The sequence below is a fragment of the Solanum dulcamara genome, chromosome 8 (assembly GCF_947179165.1).
Source record: "Solanum dulcamara chromosome 8, daSolDulc1.2, whole genome shotgun sequence".
Taxonomy (NCBI): Eukaryota; Viridiplantae; Streptophyta; class Magnoliopsida; order Solanales; family Solanaceae; genus Solanum; species Solanum dulcamara.
The window spans coordinates 66,036,745-66,059,769 of NC_077244.1; the positions used below are offsets into that span (position 1 = coordinate 66,036,745).

Consider the following 23,025-nt stretch of genomic DNA (forward strand, 5'->3'; position numbering starts at 1 on the left):
AACACAAAGTTTTATACTAAAACCAAACCTAGCTAGCAGGAGTATTAGTTATGTGTAAAGGTTATATTAATAGTGCAAAATTATTTTACAACCAAACAAGTTAATTACATAAATAACTAGTCATTTGTGTGCCTTGGACAAATTCCAGTTGAAGGATATTTTATCGAAGTGATACCTTCTTTTTTTAAGCCCCAATGTTTGGGTCCGCATATCTAGATATGCATCGCATAAGACCCATTAAAGGAAAAGGCTCTATATCAAAAAAAAAAAACAACCAAAATTCGACCTGAAGCCTCTTCTTAAGTATGAGAGATTCTATACATTCTACCATAATCATTGGTGATATTCAACGTACTTCACATACAAACTTAACATGCCATCAAATGTTTCTCCATATATGTTTAGTTATGTAGACATTACCAACAAGGTATGTGGTGGAGCGGTATGTTCTTAGTCCTTCATCATTAATCAGAGATCTTGTATTCGAGTTTTCCTGGATACGGAGTTTACCAACCTAAAAAAGAAGTAATGTAGACATTGACAGTTTGTTTACAACTGAAATAGAAAGAAAATTGCCTTGCAGCTTACTTCCAAACTCTCACAACTACTACCACTACATGTTCTGGATTTCTTTTTTTCCTTGTAACTGGTAACTGATGTTTCTAATAAACTTGCATAACACAAGCATATATAGTGATCAAGAATGACAACACTAATTCTTGGCAACACAATAATATTGGCATTGGAATACAGGCAATTCAATATCAAATAATTCTTAGGATAATCAATCGATGCATAAAACTGATAACAGAGGCTTACAACGTTAACCAAAAGGAAATGTAGGATCTTTGCAAGTGATAAATGAACAAATGATGGTACTCATTGACTTCAGAAAAACTTGAGATGGATCGTTGGAACTGAGTTAACAAAGAATTCAGCTTTTCCATTAGAATATCCACGAAGAATTTCCTTTTATAGCAGGTGAAATCCAATCTCTAGTTGCTGCTTTGAGCCCCAGGTAATAGGCTTGAAAGACTGGCTTGGTTTCTCAAGATTTCCTCTTGTGTTCGTGTTATTTCTTCAGGATCTACCACACAAGAAAATCAGCACATTAGCGCCAGAGATTTTATGTATAATGTCTGTTTCATCGCAATTAATCAGAGAATCTAAAGGTAAAGTAACTTGCAGAAATGTAAGCAAGAGTGCACTCAATCTAATTCTTACTGTATATCATGTAATGCAGACTCTAAAACACCTTAAGGTCATCCATAACTTATCAATGTCGAGAAGAAGGAAAAGAGAAGCGTCTCTAAAGTCATCCCATTCAATTTGTAGATATTTAATTTTCAAGACAGTTTATAAAGCAAATATATCAAGAACAAATGTTTCTCCCATCATGGAGCAAGCTAGTTAGGTAATAGCTGCTGATTTCATAATCTAAAAATCTCGAGCTGACATGATCCAATTCAACGGCTCTGGCTTAACAAATTTTCTCGTAATTTTGTAGATAAAATACCAGACGTATTATTCTATTAGATTATACATGACTACTGACACATATAGACTTGAAACACATATCCATAGATACAATTGAGACGTTATGATAGACAAAAAAGACAACCACAAGCATCCATAGATACAGTTGAGAAATATTATTTTTGTATATGTACGGGCATCTGTGTGGTCATGTGTATTTATTTATTTATATGTATGTGGGGAGATGTGCGTATGCATACAATATTTTGTTATCATAACATACTGTAAACACAGATATCCATCAATATATATTCAAGAACACAGATTCAGAAAGAGTCAAGAATCTTCAGACAGAGTAGTGTGCATAGAAATTAAGCTTTAGGAGACGGTGAAGTTCGGATTCACTCAGATATAAGGATTAACAGACGATGCTTCTTAATTTGAGAACTTTGCAACTCTAGTGAACGACATATTTAGTGCCCGATAATCATGATCCAATTCAGTCAAGACAATCAGAGATTTATGCATAAATGTACACACATCACATAGATACCATCGGATACTAATCCCCAGTGAACCACATATTTAGTGCAGTCATCCTAAAGCACAAAACTCTAGCATTACAGAGACGGAAAATTGGAACTATGTTGTGGAATTACCGTCCTATTGCATGTGAAAGCAACTTCATTTTGTTTAAAACACAGAGCTCATGAGTACTCACCCACATTTTCTGCTAATTTTGGCATCACAAACATTACAAACAGCATAAATCCGAACATCATGCCAATTGGACTTTTCACCAGAGACATAATGGAGAAGGGTTCCTTTATCTGCAAGAGAAATTCACACGGTAGTTTAGAGAAAGAAAGGAAAAATGAAACGGAAAGCTAGGAGATCAAAGTCTGACCTCGTAATACTGCTCCTCATTCAATGGCTCCAAAACCAATTCAATCAGACTCCTCCTGTTCTCGGTTAATGCTGCTTGAACCTTACCTGGGTTTCTGGCACTGGCATCAACTCGGACCTGACATCACGAAAGATACATTAAGCATATAAATCTTTGTCAAAGAAAATTGGTGAGGAATTAAACATATCGTAGTAGAGAAGCTCACCGGAGAAAAGAAGTAGCCAATTGCAGACACTTCAATGAGATGTGTCCCTGCTGATACATTATGGCTGTTGCTAAGGTTAAGGAATTGCATTCAGAGGATAACATTCCCTTCACATAGCCTTTGGAAAGAGGAGTGGCATTATAGTTTGCATGTTATATCCCGCAAACTTAGTAAAATTCAGATGAACCACTCACAATCCAACTTGTTTGGGACTGAGGCGTAGTTGTTTGTTAATCAAGATACATAACCTAAGCTGAAGAACTGACTTAAGACATGGAGTCGTCGACATAGGAAGGATACAATGAGAAATATCCATTGGGTCTCAGGAAAGTAACTCTTTGGCCACCATTGAGTATGACTTTTACATTTGAAGCTTTAGGTAAGAAACCAGATCCTTTCAAGCTAAAGACTACAGAAAACAAACAAACAACAACGACGCGACCTTAGTCATAAATAAGTTGGGTCGCCTATATGAATCTCCACATCAATTTATAAATATGAATAAAAATATTATTAAAAGTTCGGTGACAATTCTATAACCTATTCTCAACAACAAAAAACAAAATCAATATTTTTTATAACATGGTAAATTATCACGAAAGAAGATTTAGAACATCAATGTATGGTGAAGTGAATCTCCATAACAAAAGGCGAATGTTAGCACTATAATCTGAAATTAATAGAACATATATAAGTAGAAAAAACTCCACCTTAACAAAAAGTTTGAAAATTTAACTAAATTACAACTTGTTCATGCCAAATAAACTTTTGACCTATTTTTCCTTTAAATTTATGATATTCAGCTACCATATTAGTGAAACTAGGCAAATAAATAAAATAAATAATTTATTATCCAATATATGAAACTTATGTATACTAAAACTACAGTTCTATACAACAACAACATACCCAAGTCCTAATGTATTTCCACAAATGGAGTCTGGGGAGGATAGTGTGTACACAACCCTATCCCGACCTAGTTTTTTCAAATTTCACAATGAAACATTGTCAAACGTGCACGTTATATATAATATTAAGAAATCGAAGAATGAAAATAATGGGAGAGTGATACTAAAGCAACCAACTACAGTTGTACATATTCTGAAAATATAACCAGGAAGAGGAAGGTGAAAAGAATCTAGAAGTATGTACTGGGAATTTTTACTCGTCCTGTAACAGTATAACCATCAACATTCCTGCAAAAACAATTAATTAAAATAATGAAAAAAAACAAAAATTTCAAAACAGGGGAAAACTTGAAGATTCAAGATCCAAAATTTTTGGACATTTTAATTTCTCCCATTTGATGCCAAAAATTCAAATGGAGATTAAAATTTAGAAACTATGGGGGAAAATAATCAAATTGTTATTAATTAACAAGCTTAATAAATTCAAAAGATGTATTAAATCTTTACAATTTCTCTGAATCGAGTACATTTTTACGTGCATGAAAATTTATGGGTTATATATAATGTGAAGGTTAAAGAAAGAAAATACCCAGAAAGAATAGAACATAAGAAGAAGAACTGAAGAAGAAATACTGGTCGCACTGCCATTGGGATTATCATTCTCTGTAAATTTGCAAATAAACAAACTGAACAAGAATGGCTAGCGTTTTCTCAATTAAATTATACAATTATTTACATTTCTTATCGAATTATAGTATTTATTAAAAATCATATCCTCCAAGTAAGTAAGTTAGTTACAATAAGTTCACTATACTATACACAATAAGTTGTAATACCACTAATTTTTGTTATTTAAACTAGAGACCCTTGATTAAAATTACTTTATCTATCCTCCAATATTTTGATTGGAGAAATTGAAATGCTTTGAAGGTCAGTAACGCAGTATAGACAATATTCCAAGGATGTAGTTGCAAATATTCATTTTACCAAATTCTAAGCCCTTTTACCGATTTTGGTTCGCTCGCCGTCGTACAAAATCAACCTTTCCACCTCCGTCGTCCGCCGTTTTCCGCCACTACCCTCGCCGCTCGTTCGCCGGCGTATAATTTTATGTCACTAGCCTGGTTAGGAGAGTGATAACTGATAAGTTTCTGGTGAACAGCTGAGCTATAAATATCCAATCTGATGACGATTTTGATTGAAATGTAAAATTTTAATTTTTGTCCCTTTTTCTACTAGAGGTGCAACCGTTTCTTCTTCCTTTTTCCTGATAATCGTGTACTTATTTTGTAGGTAGTACTTTATACACTTGCAATTGTTTGCTAAATTTTGATTATTTTATTTTTTTGCGTTTAAACACTAGGCTCTAAATTGCTGAAATTTCTGCGGATCAGTATCAATTCATAAAAATGGAGGTTGTCTGTCTGAAGTTAAGGGTGATTTTTAGCTTTTCATTTAGTTGTTGATTCACTTTTTGTGAATATCACCTGATCTGATATTCTTTTTGTTATAACCAAAGGGCATAGTTATATAAGATATGATTTTAAATACTTCATCAATTAACCCAGTTCGATCATTATTGAGGTGAGTGTTGATTGGGTGATGGGGGAAGGGGGTGGTGGTGGTATGCTGACTATCAGTGTGACTAAGGAAACCTCATTGAACAGCTGTTAAAATTACATGAAAATATGAAGTATGTGGTCTTTCTTTGTCATATGAAAAAAGAGAGAAAGGAAAGGAGGTGTTAGTGAGTGATCATGCTGAGGCATATCCCAGAACTCTGACTGATCTCTTTGGAAGATTTTTCAGGCTTCTATGGCAGAAGGTGCTATGCCATGTTTGTTCGGTGTTAGCTGCTGCTATTTTAGTGTTACTTTTGCAAGATCAGGATGAACAAATTGGATCGTGTACCTCAAATATCATCTTCTTTATTGCCTAAAGCACCTCTACTTATCTTTTTCATGCTACTCCGACTGGTTTAGACTATTCTCGTCTCCAGTTGCATGCTTTTATTTTCACTGCTATGTTATGAGTCTAGCGGATCGGTCACACTTGTTTTCTGCACCCCATATCCATGCAAAAAATAGTTGAATCATATGTAAGATTTTATAGTGTAGTGTTTTATTGTGACATGGAGATATGTTTTCTCAGGTTAAGATGGCAGCGGCTCTGTTTTGAGTTTCAAAATGACAAGTCTAATGTCAAAGTCAATGAGAATCTCGCGGCTTTTCTATCTTGCACTCCATCATAGTTGATGAAGAATCTGGAACTGGTATGTTTAGTATTAAGATGATTGAGTTTGTGGATTGTTAGAATTTTCTTGGGCTCTCAAATCTCTCTGTGGACCTGCTTTTATTCATTTTATGAACTTCCATAGTTGGTGAAGGAGACAGAGAGTTAAGATATTTAACTTCCAAAATAAAAAGCTAATAGCACTAGATAAAGTATCACATATCCTGTTAGAAAAAGAATGTGTTTATAAATTTCATGCCAAAATTGGGGTTTCCAAGGGTAATAAGATGTTTGGTATCAAATTTACTATAAAACACAGGATAAGGTTCGAGGTTCTAAAGGTTGCATACATTTGAGCTATGAAATGCCTTTAGACTCTTTAAATGGGTCTAGCCTCGTCTCTAATACATTTTGAAACGTGGAATCGTTGTTAAGTTAATCCATGTCTTATTGTGTTTTTAGGTGTATCTATACATGCCATCTCATGTTGGCCCATAACATGCATGAATGCACAAGACATCGGATGTGAGCCTTCATTTCATCCACTCCTCTCCAATACTATGTCTAACATCATCGTCAATCTCCCCATTGCCTTTGATTGTTGACCCAAGATACTTGAAACTTCCTCAATTGGAGATGACTTGTGTATCAGTCCCCACTTTTGCATCTGCCTCGTGAGTTATGTCACTAAACTTGCACTCCAAGTACTTTGTCTTAGTCTTGCTCAAACTCACCCTGAACCCTTTAGACTCCAGGGTTCGGCTTCAAACCTCCAGGCTGTCGTTAACTCCGCCGTGTGTCTTGTCAATCAATACTATGTCATCACAAATAGAATACACCATAGCACCTCCTATTGGATATGCCACGCCAGTTCATCCATCACCAAGGCAAATAAAAACGAACTAAGAGATGATCCCTACCGTGGTACAACTCCATGACGAGAATGTGTTCCGAGTCTCTTTCCACTATTCTCACCCCAGTTTTGGCTCCATCGTACATGTCCTAATCGCCCTAATGTATGCGAGATGTACGCCTCAAGTTCCAAATTGTTGTTGTAAGAAAAGTCCTCCTTCCCATCATTCTTGCAATTTTATCTTTTTCTTAGTATATTTTAGTTTTACTACTTGCCAATGTCTATTAAACCTGACTGACCACATTTTCTATTAAACCTGACTGACCACATTTTCAAATCTGAATACCACGTCATTTTGAACTCAATCTATTGAGTTCTTGAAGGGTTGAAGCCACCATGTGATCTATCATGAACTCTAAAGCACACACTGTAGGGTTTTTTTAAGATCTTTTTGTTGTTGATATATTTACTATTTTTGAATCTTCCCCTTCTTCCAAAACAGACTATTTAAAAGAAGGTTGCAACTGATTCAGAAAGAAAGCATTTTGTTTGTCAACTTCTGATCAAATCATCTCCGTGCTGGTTTGAATTCCATGTTTCAGATGGAGGCAATTTGTCTTAACAGTGGCCCAGTGTTTGATGACTGTGAAGAATATGAGGATGGAGAAGACTGTTCTGTGGTGGAACATGATAATGAAATTCATGAAAAAGATTCAAAGAAAGAGTCCCCACAACCCACAATCGGCCTGGAATTTGGGTCGTTCGATGAAGCATATGATTTTTATAACATGTATGGAAAGGAACAAGGATTTGGTATTAGAGTGAGCAACTCCTGGTTTAGATCAAAAAGGAAAGAAAGGTATAGAGCAAAACTTAGCTGCAGTAACGCAGGTTTCAAGAAGAAAAGTGGAGCAAATCACCCTAGGCCAGAAACAAGAACTGGTTGTCCTGCAATGCTAGTAATTAAGCTTGTGGACTCAAAAAGATGGAGAATTGTTGAAGTTGAGCTTCAGCATAATCATACTGTAAGCCCAGAAATCAGACGGTTCTATAAGTCGCACAAGAAAATGATTCTTGCTTCCAAAAAGCAGCAGGAATTGACACCTGTTACAGAAGTACATACCATTAAGTTATACCGCACAGGTATTGATGCTGCTTATAATGGATCCCAAGAAGTCGAGGAAACAGAAAGTAGGCTTCCTGTTGATACCTCAAAGCATTTGGAACTTAAAGAGGGTGATGCCCATGCACTGTATAATTATTTTTGTCGTATGAAGTTGACAAATCCAAACTTCTTTTATCTGATGGATCTTGATGACGAAGGATGCCTGAGAAATGTGTTCTGGGCTGATGCTAGGTCAAGGGCTGCTTTCAACTCCTTCTCTGATGCAGTTGCAATTGATACAACAAGCTTGAGAAACAAATATGAAATTCCTATAATTTCTTTTGGCGGATTAAACAATCATGGGCAACCTGTTTTGCTGGGATGTGGTTTTCTTGGACATGATTCAGTAGATTGCTTTACTTGGATGTTGAAATCATGGCAAACATGTATGCTGGGGAGACATCCACAAGTTATTCTAACTGATCAGTCAAAACCATTGCAAATTGCAATTTCTAAGGTTTTCCCTCAAGTTTGCCATTGTTATTGTTTGTCATACATTGTGCAGCGAGTTCCTGAGAAGTTGGGAGGATTGAAGGGGTATGAGTCTATCAAGATGCAACTGTATAATGCAGTTTATAATTCTTTGAAGATCACCGAGTTTGAAAGTTCTTGGGGTCAGATGATAAGTCAGCATGGACTCAAGGACAATAAATGGCTTCTATCATTGTACGAAGATCGTGAAAAATGGGTACCAGTCTACTTAAAAGATATTTCCTTCATGGGAATCATGCCAATAAAAGAAAATGAGAGTTTGGATTCATTTTTTGATGGTTATGTACATAAACACACTTCATTCAAAGAATTTGTTGATAAGTATGACCTAGCCCTGCAAAGGAAGTACCAGAAAGAAGCAATGGCTGATATGGAGTCGAGAAGTTCAAGCTTTGAACTGAAAACAAAATGCAAATTTGAGCGGCAACTCTCACGGATATTCACAAAGGAAATATTCAAGAAGTTCCAAAAAGAAGTTGAGGAAATGTACTCTTGCTTTAACACAAGACAAGTACACATTAATGGGCCAATAATGACCTTTGTTGTCAAAGAAAGAGTAGAATCCGAGGGAAGTGAGAAGGAGATCAGGCAGTTTGAGGTTCTCTATGAGACAACACAAGTAGAAGTACGCTGTATTTGTAGTTTGTTTAGTTTTAAAGGCTACTTATGCAGACATGCGTTGAATGTATTGAATTATAATGGTGTGGAAGATATCCCATCACAATACATCCTACCGCGTTGGTACAAAGATTACAAACGTAAGATTCCAGTAGATTCTGTCATTAGTCATGTCGATGTGAATAATCCTATGGAATTGTATAATCATCTACATAAACATGTCATGCGAGTTGTTGAAGAAGGGGCACAATCTGAAGAGCATTACATGGCTGTCCTCCAAGAATTAGAAGCTTTATTGAACAGATTTTCCCTTGTAGATAACAATTTGGTTTCACTGTAATATTTGACATGGAACATTCAATGCAGAATTATGAAGCATCTTTGTACAGAATATATATCACATGCCTTGATCATGGGCTTTGCCCCTTTATACATGTGATATTTGCTATACAGGCAGTGGAAGTCTAGAGTCTTTACAGGACATTTTTGTTCAAGTTTCCTCTATATACAAGGATGAATAATTCATCATTCAATGATGTGCTACTCTTAATGTCAGGCAATAATTTTTTTATTACCCTTTACAGGTGAATCCTGTGTTTTCTGTCAGCAGTAGAATACTATGAACAAAAGAACATGGTTATTCAATCCCATAAAAATAAGTTGCAAGTAGTTTCTAGCAAAAAAATTGAAATATATTTTGTTGGAAGACCATTTGCATTTGGTTGAAAAAAAGTTTCTAGCAAAAAATAAAATAAAAAATTGAAATATATTCTCCAAAATGAAGTTTTCAAATTTCTGAAACAAAATCCACCAAGTTGAAACCTTCCTTGGTGTCATATAATAAAACATGTACAAACATAAGTAAGCAACAAAACCAAATTTCAGCATGTACTGCAATTTAAAAGATAGTCAAGATATATTTCAACACAGATACCAAGCCAAGAAATCAATCATGAGTTTTATTTGACCCCTTCATTTTCCTCACAGGAGCCAAAATGATAAATACAATCTACATTCTCAAGCCAAGAGTTTTAGCTTGCTTATAAGCTTAAGAACATCACACGATTAATACACTTCCATGATGAGATCCATGCCAAAATACACATCCAAGCTTTACCCCAAGATTAATAAGATGAAAAAATTGCAAAATAAGTGGACTTCAATAAAATGTCTCAAGACGAAGACGTGATGCTGATCCAATAATCCTCACTTCAAACAAGTTGGAAGCGTAAGTCCATGACAAGCGAAAGCCAAAACGACATAAACTATCACAAGGAGGAGGAATATCAGAGCCACCCTGCAAAAATCAAACATTATTATAAAGAACAATGACAAAATTAAACAATGAAATAGGAAAAGAAAAACTTGAAGCTCGCAAGTCCTTGAATGTAAACAAGCTAGTAAAACAATCATCAACAACAAAATAAAAAAATATATTCAGAGAATTTAAGTATAGTATAAAACTATGAAATCTTCTGTATAAGTAGGGTTCTGCTGTTAGAACTGCTTCACAAAATTCACTCTGTTTAAGAACAGGCGAATAAAACATCGTGAAACATATTATAAGGAAATGGAATAACCAAATCAAGAAATCCACGAGAAAGCTTAATATTGATCAATCATTTCATCCTCACAATTTTGGACTTCCCAAAGATATAAAATCTGGATTATTCACGTTTTAAAATTTCTCGAAATTGACAAAATGGAAGATGCGCTGTCCATTTTGTCAAATCATTTTAGGTAGGACGAGCACAACTAGTTTCAGCGATGCCATATAAGGATCTTCACATGAAACAACCTAACCATTGGAATCAGAGTTTAATCCTACCCAATAAAGGAAATCTAATAGTTGTGATTCATCCAACTCTTGAAAGAACCCCCTCCCCCCTCCCCCGCAAGGAAAAACAAAACAAAGAAAGAGCTTTTGTCCAAGTAAAGGAAGCAACATACGTGAGTTTGACATTTCTCCACCATACAGTGCTTCTGAAACGGCGAGCCTGCTTTCTGAACCGGAAAGTATTCTCTTGCATATTAGCTGTTTTATCGACCAGCAATTCCAAACGATCACCTCTCTCTAGAACTTTATCGATATTCTCAACCATGACAGTGCGCACCTGTTACATGGCACATACATCCAAAAATTTCTTAGCTAATATCAAAAATGTAATGGCTGGTAAATATGATATGCTGCAATTTCGATCTGACAACTGAAACTGTATATTGTTTTAATCACCACTACTCATCAATACAATAAGAGATTTATTACAGGAACATATAAATGACTATTGATGATCTCAAAGAAAGCATGTTGCATCAAACACCACGAATTATTATGCCTAATCACTCGTTATGTTATATGCTTGTTGATGAGGTAATTATGAAAAACAATTAGTCATGGTAGGCAATCGCATTGAAAGATGCAATCCTCATCAGATTGAGAAAACGTGGATTTTGCATGAGCCATCATCTAGAACATAAGCTCCCTAAACAACATTGGTAACTGACCTGACTCATTTCACCCTTTAGCCTGTTTATTCTGTCTGCATTTGGATCACTAGAGTAGTATTCCATTTGCTGGCTAAGGACCCTTGAAAATTCATCATTCATACCATAAGCCTGAGCAGACAGAACTGCTCGGCCATAGGTCCTCACAAATCTTTGGTGGATTTCTTCAAGAAATGCGAAAGGGATTCTCCCTGCAAAGGAGTTTAGTATAGTAAGATATCCACAATATTTGACAACTTTCTGACCCCAACTTGTTTGGGACTGAGGCATAGTAGTTGTATATGACAATCTTCCTAGGAAACATATCAGAAATGTAAAACGAGTGGTGTTACGAAAGAGTTAAGACACTAGTTAAAATGTTTGAACTATATTAAAATGAGAAATCTGCATACAACTAATTTCTTTTTTGGGAACAAATAACCAAAGTATAATTACACGTTGTACTAGGAGATACAAAACCAAGGAAGAAGTTCCAAAGTAAAAGATATTAAAGGAGACAGAATAGATGTCACTAAAACAGAACAAAATATAAATATAAATCCAGAAAAGCAAAATTACCAATGTTGCGGGATGTTATTCAGTGATGTCATGAAATGGCCCGGTAACTAAAGATCATAAGGTTGCTTAGAACTTAGAAGACAACACTTACTTTATGATCTGTTTCTATGATTTATAAAATGGCTTTAATCCCAAGGGACAAGTCCCAGTGATGGGAGTCCTAGCGAGTTTAATATACCCTTTAACCCGCTCACTGAATTATAGTTATCTTAAGACTACTGCAAGAATTTTGTGCTAACTCAGTTACATGTGAACAAGGCACATTTTCATACAGAAAACAGTAGAATAAGGGATGCTCTAACTTGGACCAATTCGCTGCTGGTAGCAGTATCATATGCAAACAAGATCATTCCAATCTTTTTGTTTGCAAATTTGAAAGATATTTGGACAGGTTAGATGCATAGACAGTCAGTATCAATGGGTAAAACAAAATTTTTGAAGCCCCAACTTTTCCAAATAACAAAGGTTGCAGATTCTAGTTAGCAGTGTCTTATTAATGTAATTTTGCATATATGAGTAAAATCCGGAAACCTACAAGTCAGTGTAGAAGTATTTCATTCCCTTCTCCTATCCATAAAGGGAAAAAAATTCTGATAACAACTGCACCAGGGACAACAACTGTCTATCCCCATTCCCTGTTGCTATCCATATATACATATTGCCCCTAAATTAACATCTAAAAGTATGCCATACTTGGTCAGAACCTACTTCCATGTTATAAAATTTGCAGGAATGACAAACAGAATTTCTCCATAGGCTACTAGAAACTGTTAATAAGATATTTCTTCAATTAGAGAAATCTTAAGGGCATAGTAAAAGGACTTAGCCCACCAACATGAAATTGGCACTTCCAAACGAAGGTTCTCCTAAGGTTGTTGTCCATCAGAAGTCATCTCCTAACTTCAATCCCTTTGTCATCAATCAAGCAAAACCGCTACTCTGATAATAGAAATAATAAAAAATGGCTTGACCAGTTGACTGGATGTCAAGTTCCAGATGAAAAGGCCTATTTTTGAAAACTAAGACATCTGTTGAACATCAGAAGTTGAAACTCCCCAAAACCAATGTGTTATCTGACTACAAAGTGTTATCTGACATTGTACTACAATATCAATCAATCAACTATCTTCAATTCAAAATAAAGTTGGAGTCCATTTTATGAATTCTATATACGTTCCACTCAATTGAGGACCTTTTCAATCTAATATTGGGAAAAAAATCGTCTTTCTGACACTGTAAATGAAGTGAATTCATTTTTTTCACAATTTAAGTAATTGATAGAAAAAATATAAGCACTTCAACTCCGCACTACACGAGTCATAAACAGCATGACATAAAACAAGAAACTGAGACCTATTTCTACCAGCTAATCATAAGTCCAACTTTATAATATCAACTACTAAACAAACACTTGTAAGTCAAGAGAATTATATGCCAATATGTCAAAATATGCCTAGATCAATATTATTCATCTAGATACATCTAGGTTTACGGAAACAACCTCTGTACTTCACAAGGTAGGGGTAACTGGTAAGAGTGCACACACACCACTCTCCCCGGACCTCACTTGCGAGATTACTTGTTGTTTAGATATGTCTAGATTAATACATAACATATATGATGAATAAACATAAACATGAATTGAGACACATTCTAACAACATAACTGCATTAAACAAAAGGGTAATTGCTTACTTCCAGCACTATCATCCGCCATACAGAGGACAGTAAGTCCATCAGTGCGTTTAACATGGAAAATATACCGATCCTGCGAGTACGACACATTCGAATCATTATTCCCTGGGATTTTCTCCAGAATCTGCCTCGCGATCGTGCTCGCGTTCGTTGACGTCCCGCTCTGCTCCGCCAACACCACGGATCCCCTCGCCACCAGCGCGTACAGTATCGTCATTTTTCTCTTCCTCTGCACCTTTCTTCCTCTGTATATATATACAATTATGTAAATAAAAACAAAAAATATTTTAAAATATGTATATGTATGATTAAGTATATAGTAATTTCAAATTCTAGATCCGGCTCCAACCGTCTGTATAAATTTATTTCTATCAAAATTTATAATAATATAGGTATATACCCGCAGATTTCAAATTCTAAATTCACCTTTTTGTTATATAAATTTAGAGCTGAGTTTGAAGAAAAAAGAGATGATCGTTTACCTTTTGGGGGGAGGAAGAAGGCGATGAAGAGATTGGCCCACGCTTGCCCTTTCCGAGCTGTCAAGTAACTTTAATGCCACCAATCATGGTTTGTTTTAAATTTAAAATTGGCAAGCATGTGTTTGGATAGTATTCGATCTGATTGATTTTTATTTTTTCCGTATCAGACTTGACATATTTGAAATAATAATTTTATTATATTTTTATTTAAATATAACAATTTTATTACTTTGAAAAATGATTATAGCAAATAGAATATGTAAATTAAAAATTAAGTGATAAATTATTTTTTAATTTTTATAATTGACAAATATTTTTATATAGTAACAACAACAACAAGAACAAGATACCTAGTGAAATTCCCCAGGTGGGGTCTGGAGAAGATAGAATATACGCAGATCTTATCACTAACTCATGAAAATAGAGAGACTATTTTCGGAAGACCCTAGGCTCAAAAGTATCAACCCTATAAGATAGAAAAACCAAGATAAATATCATAATGGCAAAAACGAAAATCGTTGCAAATTGTATAACAATAACAAAGTAACGTGATAATCGAGAGGCGTAAAAACACATCTATGATGGCACGCCTTGACCTACGACCAATCATAAACCGTCACAGGACCGTACATCATTCTATCCCTACTAGCCTTCTTGTTCTACTAACCTTCTACCCTAATCCGCGACCTCCACTCCTTTCTAACTAAGGTCATATCCTCGATGATATGGAGTTGGGCCATATCCTGTCTAATCACCTCTCCCTAATACTTTTTTGGTCTACTCCTACCCCTCCGCATAACCCCCAAATCTAACCGCTCACACCTCTTAAGTCCTAACTAGTGCATCAACACCCCTCATTTGCACATGTCCAACCCATCACATTCTTGCTTCTCTCATCTTATCTGCCACTGAGACCACTCCCAACTTCTCATGAATAACTTCATTCTTAATCTTATCACTTCTAGTGTGTTCACACATCTATTTCAACATTCTTATCTCCTCAACATGCACCTTCTGAACATGCGAGTTCTTGACTGGCTAGCACTCCACTCCATATAACAATATCGGTCTAACCATTATTCTGTAGAACTTATCTTTAAGTTTAGATGGTATCTTTTTATCACACATGACTCTAAATGCAAGCCTCTATTTCATCCATGTTGCCTCAATATGATGCGTGACATCATCGTCGATGTCTCCATTACTCTAAATGATGGATCCAAGATATTTAAAGCTTTCTCTCTTGGGGATAGGTTGAGTAGCAAGCCTCACTTCCATGTCTTCTTCATCCATCACAATACTGAATTTGCATTCCAAGTATTCTGTTTTGGTCTTACTCAGTTTGAATCCTTTGGACTCCAGAGTTTGTCTCCAAACCTCCAACCTATCATTTGCTCTGTCCCGAATCTCATTAATCAACACTATGTCATCCACAAATAGCATACACCATGAAACCTTCTCTTAAATAGACCGTGTCAGCTCATCCATCACTAAGGCAAAAAGAAACAGACTCAACACAGATCCCTGATGTAGTCCTATTTCAACGGAAAAATGCTTTGAGTCACTTCCCACTGTCCTAACCTGAGTCTTGTCTATAGCATACATGTTCTTTATATTTACCATCGGGACACCTTTAGCCTCCAGACACCTCTATAGAACATCTCTTAGAATTTTGTCATAAGCTTTTTCAAGATCAATGAACATCATATGAAGATCCCTTTTTCTTTTTCTAAATTTCTCCACTAGTCTGCGCATAAGATGGATTGCTTCAGTAGTAGACCGCCCCGGCATGAATCCGAACTGATTCTCCGAGATTGACACTCCTCTTCTCACCCTCATCTCCACCACTCTCTCCTATATCTTCATAGTGTGACTTAGCAATTTGATATCCCTGTAATTATTATAGTTTTGATTATCACCTTTGTTCTTGTATAATGGAATCATAGTACTCCACTTCTATTCATCGGGCATCTTAGTTATCTTCAAAATAACATTAAACAACCTAGCAACTAATTAAAAATGAACAAAGGAATTATTTTAGAGAAAAAAAATTTGAAGATGTTAAATTTGATAAAATGTTTGAAAGTTTGTGGAAGTGATCTTTATTACAACTTATACATTAAATAAACAAAAAAATGATATTTTATGAGTTCTTATATGTAAAATGAAAATTTCTTCGGTGCAAAAGTAAGAATCTTTTATAAAAGTGTTATAAAATAATAAGAATAGAAGAGGAAGTATGATCTAAGAGAAGGGAATTTTTTGTTTCTCCTAAGGTCAAGAGGAATTACATTGGAAGGGAACCTCGTTATTTGTAGGGAAAAATTAATTTGACCTTAAATTAGAGTTTTTAACTTTTCTCCATACAAATATACATTCACTATATCACAATAAAGGAAGAAGGGTCAAAACCACCTTTTAACTTTCGTTTAATAGTTATTTTTACCTCTATATACTATATGGTCAATTATGAAAGAAAGAAGAAGTCAAAAAGGAAAAGTGAAAAGGAAGAAAAAGGAAAGGCTGCAAAAGAAAAGGAAACAGTTGGCAACAACTTTTAAATTGAGAGGCACCGCCCAAGAAAAGTAGTTGCCTACACATAGAAAATTTTTAACGCGTAATTTCTTACGCGTTTTTTTTCCGCTTATAAATAGAGGGCATTCTGACCTCATTTAAATCATCCTAGAAAGAGAGAGAAAGAATACAAAGAGAGTTATACACCAAGATAAATATTGTAGTCTTGAGTGTCCTCTTTAGTAGTTGTTCCTTTTATAGGAGAGAAGTGTTAATTATTATTTTCTCCTTGTATTTGAGAGCTGTGTACTCCATATTAAAATAGTGAGATCCTTCTACCCCATGGTTTTTCCCCTCTATCAGTTAGAGGGGTTTCCACGTAAAATTTTTGTGTCCAATTTATTTTCATATTATTTGTCATATCAAACTTTAGTTGTGGTGCTTCCTCCCCCCAACAATGGTATTAGAGCCCTCGTTTATTCTGTCTATTTTATGCGAAGGTACTATCTGTGAATAGTAATTTTTCGTGAATAATAAAATTCTGTGAAAAATACTATTCATGTGAATAGTAAATTTTGGTAACGGTACATTTTGTCATAATTGTTCGTAAAATATTCAGAAACGATCTAGAAAGGTGTGAAGCAAATAATAATGTCGAGTACAACAAAGTTTGATGTTGAGAAATTCAATGGGACTAATTTCTCATTGTGGAAAATGAAAATAAAAGCGATATTGAGAAAAGACAATTGCTTAGGTGCAATTGAAGGCAGGCCCGCAGACTTTGCTGATGACAGTAAGTGGAACGACATAGACAGCAATGCAGTTGCTGATCTACACATGGCACTAGCTGATCAAGTATTGTCTAGTGTGGCTGAAAAGCGGACGGTGAAGGAAATATGGGATACTCTTACGGGATTGTATGAGGTCAAGTCTTTGCATAATAAAATCTTCTTAAAAAGAAGATTGTATACTCTTCGAATGGCAGAGTTCATGTCGGTTACTTAACACATCAATACTTTGAATACTCTATTTTCGCAACTTACAACAATGGGTTGCAAAATAGAGGGGACTGAACGTGCAGAGCTTCTATTTCAAAGTCTGCCTGACTCGTATGATCAACTCATCATCAACCTGACGAACAATACAGACAGTCTAGTTTTTAATAAAATTGCAGCCGATGTCTTAGAAGAAGAAAATCGACGCAAAAATAAGGAAGACAGACAAGCAAGTTCGCAGCAAGCTGAAGCCTTGATGATGGTGAGAGAAAGACCAATGGAACGTGGCCCCAGTGGGAGTCATAATTATGGTAGATCTCAATCAAGAAGTAAGAAGAATATCAAATACTACAACTGTGGCAAGAAAGGGCACTTCAAGAAAGATTGTCGGTTCAAAAAGAAGAGTGAACACCCTGAGCCATCAAATGCTCAAGAAAATATTGCAAGTACTCAGATGATGGAGATATTTTATGTAGTGAGGCAATATCAAATAATGAAGGCAGAAAATATTTCGCTGATGTCTGGATCATGGACATAGGAGCAACATGGCACATGACTTTTAGGAGAGAATGGTTCCATCAATATAATCCTATCTCAGGAGGGTTTGTGTTCATGGGAAATGATCATGCTTTGGATGTTATTGGTATTGGGTCCATTAAAATAAAGATGTATGATGGCACGATACGCACCATCCAGAAAAGTACTACATGTAAAAGACTTGAAGAAGAATCTATTAGCTTTAGGACAACTAGATGATAATGAATGTTCATATAAGACTCATGGTGGAGTCATGAGAATATCCAAAGGAGCGCTTGTAGTGATGAAAGCAAAAAAACTTGCTGCAAACCTATATGTGCTTAAAGGTGAAACACATTAAGAAGGAGAAGCATCAACTGCGTCAGCAAATTTATTTGAAAAATCAATGATGATATGGCATCGTAAGCTTGGCCATATGTCGGAACGAGGTTCGAAGATTCTTGCTGAGCAAAAACTTCTTCCAGGGCTCAAAAAGGTTTCTTTACCCTTTTGTGAGCATTGTGTTACCAGTAAGCAGAATAGACTGAAGTTTAGCAGTTTCTCTGTTAAAAGTAAAGAAATATTAGATCTGGTCCACTCTAATATTTGGCGAGCACCGATGGAGTCCCGAGGAGGAGCAAAATATTTCGTGTCATTCATCGACAATTACTCCAGGAGAAGTTGGGTGTATCCAATCAAGAGAAAGGTAGATGTTTTTCCAGTTTTCAAAGAATTCAAAGCACGGGTGGAACTTGAATCTGAGAAAAAGATCAAGTGTTTGAGGACAGATAATGGAGGAGAATACACTGGTGATGAATTTAATAACTTCTGTAAATAAAAAGGTATTAAATGGCAGGCACGGTGGCATATACTCCACAATAAAATGGAGTAGCAGAGCGGATGAACAGAACCTTGTTGGAACAGACAAGAGCTATGTTGGCAACTGCAGGGTTGGAAAAATAATTCTGGACAAATGCAGTCAAAACCGTCTGTTATGTGATCAATCGGTCACCATCAACCACAATTGATCTGAAAACGCCAATGAAGATATGGACAGGAAAACCAGCTGATTATTCTCGCTTACATATATTCGAAAGTCCTGCTTATGTTATGTACAACACCCAAGAAAAATCGAAGTTGGATCCAAAATCCAGGGAATGTATTTTCTTAGGGTATGCTGATGGAGTCAAGGGGTATCGCTTGTAGGATCCCACAGCCCACAAGGTGGTAATCAGCAGGGATGTTGTATTTGTTGAAAATAAGATACAAGCAAAAGAAGGTAGCACTTCAAAAGAAAAATTAGAGACTACTACAGTTGAAGTTGAAGAAACAAAAGAAGTTTCAGTTTCTTCTGAAGCAGCACCAGAGCACGGAGAACAAGAGCAAGCTGAGATCGAAACTCCACAAGTTCGACGGTCAACTAGTGAGAGAAGAGAACCAGCTTGGCACTCAGATTATTCTATGAAGAGTAATATTGCATACTGTCTACTAACAGAAGATGGAGAGCCTTCAACTTTTCATGAGGCTATGAAAGGCCAAGAATCATCTCTGTGGGTGGCAGCAATGCAAGAAGAAATTGAAACTCTTCATAAAAATAAACACATGAGATCTTGTTCAATTACCACAAGGAAGGAAGGCCATTGGAAACAAATGGGTTTACAAGATCAAATAGAATGGTAATGATCAAGTGGAGAAGTATCGTGCAAGATTAGTGGTGAAAGGATTCGCTCAGAAAGAAGGTATAGACTTCAATGAGATATTTTCTCCGGTGGTTTGACTCACAACAATTCAAGTGGTTCTGGCGATGTGTGCTACATTTGACTTGTACTTGGAGCAGTTAGATATCAAAACTGCATTTCTTCATGGAGAGCTTGAAGAAGAAATTTATATGCTCCAACCAGAAGGTTTTGAAGAACAGGGAAAAGAGAACTTGGTTTGCAGGTTAAACAAATCTCTATATGGCCTCAAACAGGCGCCGAGGTGTTGGTATAAGAGATTTGATTCCTTCATTATAAGCCTTGGATACAACAGACATAGTTCAGATCCTTGTGTTTATTACAAGAGATTTGATGATGAAGATTTTGTTATTTTGTTGTTGTATGTTGACGACATGTTGGTAGTAGGCCCCAACAAAGATCGTCTCACAAATTTAAAGGCACAGTTGGCTAGGGAGTTTGAAATGAAGGACTTGGGACCAGAAAACAAGATTCTAGGGATGCAAATTCACCGAGACAGAAATAATAGGAAGATTTGGCTTTCTCAAAAGAACTACTTGAAGAAAATCTTGAGACGCTTCAAGATGCAAGATTGTAAGTCAATTTCTACCCCACTTCCTATTAATTTCAAGTTATCCTCAAGTATGAGTCCTAGCAATGAAGCAGAGAGGATGGAGATGTCTCGAGTACCGTATGCATCAGCAGTGAGAAGTTTAATGTTCGTCATGCTATGTACAAGACCTGACATTGCACAAGCAGTGGGAGTGATTAGTCGATACATGGCTAATCCTGGTAGAGAGCATTAGAATACTGTTAAGAGGATCCTGAGATATATCAAGAGTACCTCAGATGTTACAATTTGTTATGGAGGATCAGACTTTACTGTTAAAGGTTATGTTGATTCAGATTTTGCAGGTGATCTTGATAAAAGCAAGTCCACCACAGGTTATGTGTTTACTCTTGCTGGAGGAGCTGTAAGCTGGGTTTCAAAACTGCAATCTATCGTGGCTATATCTACGACGGAAGCAGAATATATAACAGCTACACAAGCTAGCAAAGAGGCAATATGGATGCAGATGTTATTGGAGGAGCTCGGGCACAAACACGAGAAGGTTGCTTTGTTTTGTGACAATCAGAGCGCTTTGCATCTTGCAAAGAATCCGGCATTTCATTCAAGGGCAAAACACATACGAGTTCAGTATCACTTTGTCCGTGAAAAGGTAGAAGAAGGCAGTGTGGATATTCAGAAAATTCACACCAATGACAACCTGACAGATATGTTAACGAAGTCGATCAACAGTAATAAGTTCATATGGTGTTGATCTTCTATTGGCCTAACAGAAGCATAACATTGCAGTAATTGGGTAGAAAGGATGGTGTGAAGACTTAATTGATTCTCAATTAAATCTTCAAGTGGGAGAATGAAAGAAAGAAGAAGTCAAAAAGGAAAAGTGAAAAGAAAGAAAAAGAAAAGGCCGCAAAAGAAAAGGAAACAGTTGGCAGCAACTTTTGAATTGAGAGGCACCGCCCAAGAAAAGTAATTGCCTACGCGTAGAAAATTATTAACGCGTAATTTCTTACGCGTTTTTTTTCCGCTTATAAATAGAGGGCATTCTGCCCTTATTTAAATCATCCTAGAAAGAGAGAGAAAGAATACAAATAGAGTTATACACCAAGATAAATATTGTAGTCTTGAATGTCCTCTTTAGTAGTTGTTCCTTTTACAGGAGAGAAGTGTTAATTATTGTTTTCTCCTTGTATTTGAGAGTTGTGTACTCCATATTAAAATAGTGAGATCCTTCTACCCCGTGATTTTTTTCCTATATCAGTTAGAGGGGTTTCCACGTAAAATTCTCATGTCCAATTTATTTTCATATTATTTGTCATATCAAACTTTAGTTCTGGTGCTTCCCCAAATAAATTATACTTCGTCCGTTATTTACAAATTTATCACTCGTATTTCTAATTTGACAGAAAGCTTCAAATCAAATTAAATTACTCAATTTTTAGCACATCAATCTAATATAGCCCAAATCCGACCCATATAACTAACTTAAAAAAATGTGAAGTCAGTGATTCAAAACAAGGGAGGACTAAGTTTTCTATAGAGCTCCGATAAAGTTCAAATAATATTATGAGTTCAAAGAAAGAGTAATTGGAGAAGCTTAAGGGAGGAGCATGCTTCAATCGCGGGCAAAGAGATCTTCAGCTGTGGATTTATAGTTCTAAGTTCATCTTGTATGAAAGCAAACCATCATTGACGAGAAGGGCCATCCACGAGCTCCGACACCATAGCTAGCGCATAGCTTCAGCTATGTGGTCTGCTTCTTTTTTGTGTACAAATATCTTTCTTTTCAATAAAATGGCCCATTGGGTCTTTAATTAAAAAAAAATGGAGAAGAAAGAAGAATAATTCTCTCTAAAAAAAAAAGAGTCAAATTTAGTAAGAACAATTCTCTCTAAAAGAAAAGAGTTAAATTTAGTTCTCTAGCATCTTCGATTATCACTTTTATCAATTAGTTCGATTTTAGGAGTTTTTTGGTGTAAATTCTTGTTAAGGTTTCATTCTTTTTCAATTTTTCAATCTTCGGATATTCGTTATCTATACCACAGTTATATTCGTTATATATATACCACAATTATCTTGAAATGTTTTTGAATTTATAGGTTTTCACACATTTATCCAGGTTTAGATTTGATTATTTCTGAATTGATTGTACATAATTTAGGAATTAGGATTTTCAATTACTGCAAAATTTGAATCTTTGATGGTAAATCAAGAATTTCAAGGCCACCGAGTAATGCGTGCGCTAAGTCGTATCAATGTGATTCACACGCATCTTATGATTTCAATTCAACCGGCAGATCAACGTCGTCTTCCTCGTCATCATCCTAGAAATTCATTATCAATTCCTCTTTCATCTGAAATCATCTATTTGCACTTCTTAACTACTAACCCATCAAAATTCACCAAACAGATCGACAAAAATTAACAAAGAGAGGCATATACAAAATTCCCTCATTCTTATGCTCTATTCCATGTTAGGTGCTTGACAAATCTGAAATCTAATTAGCCAGATACATCTCTTGTATGCATATCTTAGTTGAATGGGTATTGAAAATGAGTATATTTATTTGGGTTAAATTAGTTAGATGGGTTGGATTTGAATTTGAATTTTTGTAGGGTATT

The 23,025-nt window shown here is 35.7% G+C and overlaps 3 protein-coding genes across 8 annotated transcripts; 1 reads left to right on the top strand and 2 right to left on the bottom strand.

Moving 5' to 3' along the window:
• Positions 1 to 781: 781 nt before the first annotated feature.
• Positions 782 to 4,182, bottom strand: LOC129901175 (ER membrane protein complex subunit 7 homolog). The gene is made up of 7 exons (XM_055976299.1): positions 4,086 to 4,182; positions 3,741 to 3,784; positions 2,889 to 2,997; positions 2,589 to 2,652; positions 2,384 to 2,500; positions 2,198 to 2,306; positions 782 to 1,087 (listed from the first exon to the last, which is right to left on the bottom strand). Exons 1-7 carry the CDS (start codon positions 4,154 to 4,156, stop codon positions 996 to 998), a joined length of 606 nt encoding a protein of 201 aa, XP_055832274.1. The 5' UTR covers positions 4,157 to 4,182; the 3' UTR covers positions 782 to 995.
• A 199-nt stretch (positions 4,183 to 4,381) lies between these two features.
• On the top strand, positions 4,382 to 9,392 carry LOC129899561 (protein FAR1-RELATED SEQUENCE 6-like). Of its 4 annotated transcripts, XM_055974568.1 has the most exons (4): positions 4,382 to 4,737; positions 5,648 to 5,768; positions 6,191 to 6,253; positions 7,184 to 9,392. In XM_055974568.1, the coding sequence occupies exons 3-4, from the start codon at positions 6,236 to 6,238 to the stop codon at positions 9,194 to 9,196; spliced, it is 2,031 nt and encodes a 676-aa protein (XP_055830543.1). In that variant the 5' UTR covers positions 4,382 to 4,737; positions 5,648 to 5,768; positions 6,191 to 6,235; the 3' UTR covers positions 9,197 to 9,392. The 4 variants fall into 4 exon arrangements, with proteins under 4 accessions (XP_055830543.1, XP_055830544.1, XP_055830541.1 ...); XM_055974569.1 differs by lacking the exon at positions 6,191 to 6,253 and having other exon boundaries at positions 7,084 to 9,392; XM_055974566.1 differs by lacking the exon at positions 6,191 to 6,253.
• Positions 9,393 to 9,745: 353 nt separating this feature from the next.
• Positions 9,746 to 14,206, bottom strand: LOC129900516 (vesicle-associated membrane protein 711-like). Of its 3 annotated transcripts, none has more exons than XM_055975504.1 (5): positions 14,096 to 14,206; positions 13,614 to 13,858; positions 11,362 to 11,552; positions 10,807 to 10,970; positions 9,746 to 10,153 (listed from the first exon to the last, which is right to left on the bottom strand). In XM_055975504.1, the coding sequence occupies exons 2-5, from the start codon at positions 13,828 to 13,830 to the stop codon at positions 10,063 to 10,065; spliced, it is 663 nt and encodes a 220-aa protein (XP_055831479.1). In that variant the 5' UTR covers positions 13,831 to 13,858; positions 14,096 to 14,206; the 3' UTR covers positions 9,746 to 10,062. The 3 variants fall into 3 exon arrangements, with proteins under 3 accessions (XP_055831479.1, XP_055831480.1, XP_055831481.1); XM_055975505.1 differs by lacking the exon at positions 14,096 to 14,206 and adding an exon at positions 14,040 to 14,092; XM_055975506.1 differs by lacking the exon at positions 14,096 to 14,206 and adding an exon at positions 14,014 to 14,076.
• Positions 14,207 to 23,025: the final 8,819 nt, after the last annotated feature.

Bases quoted from the DNA above. Each gene is read 5' to 3' on its own strand.
- LOC129901175 (XM_055976299.1), bottom strand. From the start codon at position 4,156: ATGATAATCCCAATGGCAGTGCGACCAGTATTTCTTCTTCAGTTCTTC. The intron at 3,785-4,085 runs GTATTTTCTTTC...TTGTTTTTGCAG, and splicing joins TTATGTTCTATTCTTTCTGG to GAATGTTGATGGTTATACTG. The intron at 2,653-2,888 runs GTATCCTTCCTA...CCTTAGCAACAG, and splicing joins CCCAATGGATATTTCTCATT to CCATAATGTATCAGCAGGGA.
- LOC129900516 (XM_055975504.1), bottom strand. From the start codon at position 13,830: ATGACGATACTGTACGCGCTGGTGGCGAGGGGATCCGTGGTGTTGGCG. The intron at 11,553-13,613 runs GTAAGCAATTAC...ACTCCTTTGCAG, and splicing joins GGCGGATGATAGTGCTGGAA to GGAGAATCCCTTTCGCATTT. The intron at 10,154-10,806 runs GTATGTTGCTTC...TGATTTTTGCAG, and splicing joins TGGAGAAATGTCAAACTCAC to GGTGGCTCTGATATTCCTCC.